The sequence below is a fragment of the Myiozetetes cayanensis genome, unplaced genomic scaffold (assembly GCF_022539395.1).
Source record: "Myiozetetes cayanensis isolate MyiCay16 unplaced genomic scaffold, myiCay2020 scf6-25, whole genome shotgun sequence".
Classification (NCBI taxonomy): domain Eukaryota; kingdom Metazoa; phylum Chordata; class Aves; order Passeriformes; family Tyrannidae; genus Myiozetetes; species Myiozetetes cayanensis.
Genome location: NW_026087853.1, coordinates 33,180,344 through 33,186,270, shown reverse-complemented (window position 1 = coordinate 33,186,270; position 5,927 = coordinate 33,180,344). Strand labels below are relative to the sequence as shown.

At 45.5% G+C, this 5,927-nt stretch overlaps 1 protein-coding gene across 3 annotated transcripts; it reads right to left on the bottom strand.

Moving 5' to 3' along the window:
* Window positions 1-314: 314 nt before the first annotated feature.
* Window positions 315-4,975, bottom strand: SRSF5 (serine and arginine rich splicing factor 5). 3 transcript variants are annotated; one of them, XM_050335184.1, is made up of 8 exons: window positions 4,811-4,975; window positions 4,237-4,391; window positions 3,988-4,058; window positions 3,678-3,773; window positions 3,231-3,300; window positions 1,866-1,939; window positions 1,370-1,480; window positions 315-1,214 (listed from the first exon to the last, which is right to left on the bottom strand). In XM_050335184.1, exons 2-8 carry the CDS (start codon window positions 4,360-4,362, stop codon window positions 965-967), a joined length of 798 nt encoding a protein of 265 aa, XP_050191141.1. In that variant the 5' UTR covers window positions 4,363-4,391; window positions 4,811-4,975; the 3' UTR covers window positions 315-964. The 3 variants fall into 3 exon arrangements, with proteins under 3 accessions (XP_050191141.1, XP_050191143.1, XP_050191142.1); XM_050335186.1 differs by having other exon boundaries at window positions 315-1,211; XM_050335185.1 differs by having other exon boundaries at window positions 4,237-4,394; window positions 4,811-4,972.
* Between the last annotated feature and the right edge of the window lie 952 nt (window positions 4,976-5,927).

Sequence of the window (5,927 nt, the reverse complement as noted above, 5' to 3'; positions counted from 1 at the left end):
TCACAAGCATCTCCACACACACACTAATGAAGTATGCTGCCCACATCCATCTTTAACATTCCAAGCTTATTATCCAAAGTGATTAAAAGCTAAATGACTCATCTGTTCCACTTCTTGCCATGAACAGCGACAGTATAATTATTCTTCAGAACACAGAGACATCCAAGGACACTGCACGGTGTATTTAAAAGGACACCACTTCTCCCCCACGCCCGATACAGTCATCACTTTGCCACAGACTCATCTTTAAGAAACATTTTAATAACGCAGGTGCAAACACTTTATTAACACTAAGAACAAACTAGACACAGAAATGTTTCTTTATACTTTATTTGAGCTATTTCATTCTTAGGTATCAAGAATTAGAGTGCTTCATAGAATATTATTACCACAGGGCAGTGAAATGGGCATTTTCTTAGTGTAGTGCAAGTCATAATAAATGAAAATATTTTAAAATAAAGTTTTATTACCAGTACCAACCAGCACTTATCTGCTGACCTATAACTGAAACGTCTCAAAAGCACAAAAAAATACCCTCTGAAATAAAGCTTTATGTACAGCACATATAGAGCTCTTGGATGCCTAAAGCTATTAGTTTAATTTGATATTAAACTATTGTTTTTGAGCTGCTATTCCCAGTTGAATATACTGAGAATTGAGCGTTCAGATGACTTTTCTTGAGTACAAAAAAATTTGTCTGCTTTAGTTATAAAGAGCTCTGCCAATATACACAAACTATACACTTCAGACATTCACAAAAAAATGTGAGCAAGAAAAGGGTTATCAAAAAACATTTAATACAATTAGTCAATAACCCTTCCCACCATGGTCCACATCTACAAAGTTCTCCCATCCCTCCCCCCCCTCCCCATCCAAACCCTTCCCTACAGAAAGTCACATACTTACCACAAGTTTTAGCAAGTATGGTTTAAAAAAGGGCCCCCAAGGCAAGTTACTTAATAGTTCAGTTGCCACTGTCAACAGATCTGGACCTTGATCTAGACCTCTGCCGATCCACAGATGATGGAGATTTTGATCTGCTGGAAGAATGACGTTTCTGGCTCTTGTCTGGCATTGGAGATCTACTAACTGACCGAGACTTGCTATGGCTCCTGCTCCGTGACCTGCTGTAAGACTTGCGGCTGCGCGAACGAGAACGGCTACGAGACCCCGATGAGCTCCTGCTGCGCGACCGCGACCTGCTTCTGGACCTGCTGAGGAAACGAAGAGAACAGTGTGAGCAACGAAACCCCACGGACCACGGCAATAACCAGGCAATTCACTGGGCTCCAGTTCAGCTGCCTGGTCACTGACTTCAAATATTCTCCATGAATATATGAGCGTTATTTAAGAGAACAGAAATCCATACCTGTGCCTTTTGCTGCCTTCAATTAGTTTGATTTTCCTTCCATTAATTTCTTTACCAGAAAGCTTTTCAATAGCATTCTTTAAATCACTGTAAGAGGCGAATTCAACCACCCTACGGAAAACAGAAAAAAAAATTCCCAAACACAAAGATCACTATTATAAGTTGTATTTATAACTTATATTATAAATACATTATAAACAAACTTGTATTTATTTATAAACACAAGCACAATTTACAACGGTGAAAAAACAGGGATAAAAAATGAACAAAAACCCAAAACCAAACCACAAAACACACCCACCACTCAGTGTAAATATCCCTTGTCATCACTGAAGCATGAAAAATTCCACTCCCCAAATACCAAATGCGTTTTCAAAGGGTAGTGAAATTAAACCATGAACAGCTGCTGACACTGAAAGTAGCCAGCTTCCCTCCCCAAATATTATACATAAAGGGATTACTCTACAGCTTTCAAGAGGTAACTGGAGAAGCTTACCCTTCATTTAACTTAGGTCTATGTGCATCTGCAAAGGTTACTTCCCCGGCTTGTCTCATGAAGTCTTTGAGATCCTAACACAAGACCACTTATGTTATGCACTGAAGTGAAATTATTACTTATCTATACAAAAGCAGTTTAAAACAAACAAAAGAATCTTATGACTACTGAAAGAGAAGATGTTAGGTAAATCACAAACATGGCAACTGCCATACTTGTATTCTATCAATACTGAATTATCTATATCAGGGCACGAAATAAATGAAAAAAAGCATATTGCTTTAAGCAAAATGCTAGTAAAGTGTCTTAACATTAAGGTAAATATTAGTCTACAATGATTTTACAGATTAACTAAAAAAGAAAGAGAAAGAGAGAGAGAGAAAGAAATAGAAGAGCACATTTGTATACAGATGGGACTGAGTGTGAAATACTACCCATATATTTTTGGACTATTTCAGTCTCCATTTACATTACAAATCTTATACGAATACAGAATTACATTTACATAACACCAATTATTTTGTGCCCCATATGTCATTAAAAATATAGTTTACTTTACCTTCATTAACAATTCCCTAGGCTAGCCAAGCAGCAAACTGCATTAAGCGACCGGAGATACCGTCATGACATATGCCCGACTGGCTCTTCGCCACCCACTTGACGAACACTACCCAGTCGATGGAAGCCATTAATCGCACTGCCCTCCCTATCAGGAGACTATGGATGGATCCAGACATTCTCTACGCTCGATGTCACCAAGGACCACTTTACTGCGATCAGGATTCCAACGACCACCTAATTTCGTATCTTTCAACTCTTTTCGACCAGGACCTCGTTATTCGGAAGCGTTACAGGAAGAACAGCTCTCAACTTAGGAATCAGATCTCGTTAACGCTCTGGGATCGCTGCAATGTGGCACTTTAAGGAGTGCATCGATTACGTCTAGACCGGCAAACACAGATCTAGAGGTGGCCAAGTGACATTGTAGGAGCTGACTGGAAAGTCAACCAGGCCCGACCAAGAGTGACCAAGACAGAACGATTAGGATAACCCACAGGCACTCCTCGTCATAAGGCCAACGACACAGATAGGCTGGCAAATAAAGGGTTTAATATGTGGTTAAAATGGATTTTAAAAACAAGAAAAAAGTAAATATATATCCTCAAACATATAAATTTATTATTATTATAAATTTAAATTAACTAGTTTTCATTCAAAATATTTATATTACATTAAAAATCACATTAATTACATAAACATTTTAATAAGTTAGATTTAATTTAAATTAATTATTTTACAAAGAAACTACATTACATAACATATCCTTTAAATGAAGTCAGAATAGTTAATCGTGTTTCAACAAACCTGCCAGCTGACTCGGGAAGACAAATTTTCCACTATGAGACGATTTTCTGTTCTTAAAGGCGGGGCATTTCTGTTTGGAAATAAACAACTCAATATAAACAAACAATACACTGTTTGCTTTATCAGTAAATAATATATAACCACTTCAATATTAACTGAGGCTGCACCAAGAGCCGGTATCTGCATATCATCATTAGTACTACAAGCTGAACTACGTAATGCCCCGAGCAATCTAGGACAGGCAGTAAGTACTTTCGGGAGGAAGCATAAAGATGACAAGCATATGTGAGCAATTTCGTAATATTCCACCTCCTACTGCCACATCAAATGACTGACTAAAAAGACAAATAACACCTTTTAATAGTTCATTCCACCTCAAGTTCTTGGAGGGGATGAGTCCACAGCGTTCCTTTTTTTGGAACTGCCTCAGTTCAAAGCTACGCGTACCTCCTGTCACTGCGTGGCCGGCGGCTACTGAAACGGTCAGAGTACCTCCCTCTGCCTCTGCCCCTCGAGCGGGCTCTGGCATGCTCAATTGTCACCCTGGGAAAAGAAAAACATGGAAAACCACACACGTTTACATTTTTTTCTTCTTACAATAATTCTTCTATTACAGTAATTGGAGGAAGGAATGACACACAGACCAAACAAACACAAAATAGTTTGAACAGCACTGATTACGCAACACAAGCTAAAACTGACTTACTAGTTATTTTACATATACAAGATGGCACATCCATGAAATAGGATACCTCACCTCTCACTGCAAAGCTCTTTTCCATCCAATTCATAGACAGCATCGTCTGCATCCCTTGGATCCTCAAATTCCTGCAAATCCACAACAAAAGCGTGAATGAATAGATGCTTATTTGTCACGAAGCATGACTCCCCGGGCGTGTTAACGGGTTTTTTTCAGAAGGAGCGTCGTGCCCATCAAATGCGAGCGAGCACCGAGGGCAAGAGACCCTGCAGGGCTAGGGAAGGAGGAGAAGGTAGGCGCACTCACCACAAACCCGAACCCCCTCTTCAGGTCAATGTCGCGGATACGGCCGTATCCTTTGAAGAACCTCTCCACATCTTTCTCCCTGGCGGCCGGGTTCAGCCTCCCGATGAAGACACGGCAGCCGCTCATGGCTGTCTGCGGTCGGGGTGTGCGCGGCGCTGCTGCGGGCACAGGGCGCGTCAAGCCCCGCCGGTGACTCAGCACCGCCCGCCGCTGCCGCACTGCGCCGCGCGCCGGGCCCGCCCCCGCCGCGGGCCAATGGCAGCGCGCCGGGTGGGCACCGCCTCAGCCCGCGCCAATGGGAGCGCGGCGCACCACGCGCGGCCCCGCCCACGCCGAGCCGAGTCGGGGAAGAAAAGCGAACGCCATCGCTCCGCCACAAAATGGCGGCCGTGCCGCACCCGGCTGCGCCATCCACCGCGCCGCAGCCCGCACCGAGCGAAACGGCACGGTGAGAATGCGGGCCGTGCGCCATGCGCCGGCCGGACAGGCGGCAGAAGCGCCCTGCGCCGCACCCCACCCGCTGAGCTCCTCCGGCGTCCCGCTCCGCAGGGAAACCGCAGGGGTTGTCACGAACCTGGGCTGCGAGTCTCGGTGCGGACCAAGCCGGGCGGGTGCGAAGTGCGGTGCGGTTTGGTGCGGTGGGCGCTGGGCGGTGCGTCCTCCCCGTACAGCGATCAGCTCCGACTGCTGCGCAACACCGGCGCTGCGCCGGGAAATGGAGGCGGCCCCGCGCGTCACCGCCGGCCCGCGCCGCCATTGGCCCAGGCGGCGGCCACGCCCCGCGGGGAATCCAGGGCAGGGCGGGGCCGGTCCCTGCGTCACTGCGCGGGAGCCATTTTGGGTGCAGGGGAGGCACAAACAATCCCGGGGCTGCGGGAAGGGGGGCACGGGGCTGTCACAGAGCTGAGTTGGTGGGTTAAATACAACCATCGGGGCTCTTTTAGTCATACGGTACACAACAGTAAAAAGCTGTGCTGCGCTTGTATGCCAGGCGGGTGCGAGAGTAGGCGAGGTCTTGCAGAAACAGGCCATGATGAGCAAAGAACGAGGAGAAAAATATGTGAGGTGCTCCTGATTTGCTTGCATCCTCATTTGGAACCAAGTGTGTAATCAGAGCTTCATCTCGGTTTTACCTAACTCCAGAATTGTATCACAGCTTGGCTTCTAGGTGTTTACAGTAAAGACAGTGGATTCTGCCGAGGGCTATTTGAAATGCTGAAGACACCTGGAAGTTGAAGATAACACTCATTAGTTTTCCAATACAGACAGAGGTCCAATAGGTTGGCTCTGTGACTGTCCTTGCCAGATTTGTCTGTGGATCAGCTGGCTTTACACAGCCAGCAGTTGTAGCTGCATCAGGCTGCCCCTTTTGGTGCCCTTAGATGATGATAGTATGATCCTTTTGATAGCGTTTCCCTGATTTGGCACCTGGAAACCCACACTACCTGGAGTCCCATGCTGCCCTGAGTCCTACCCCCTGCCCCTTCCCCTTGTGGACCATCTTTGTTACACCCAGGGTCTGTTATTAATGACCTCTGTGAGGTGAATTTCTCTTTTTCGTGCTTAGTCACGGACGCAAATTTCCCTGGAACAATATTGCACGTGATGCCACTGACATCATAGCTTTACATGACTGCCCCCACGCTCACTCCTGAAACTGCAACAGCATGCAGAGTCCCTGAACTGGGAAA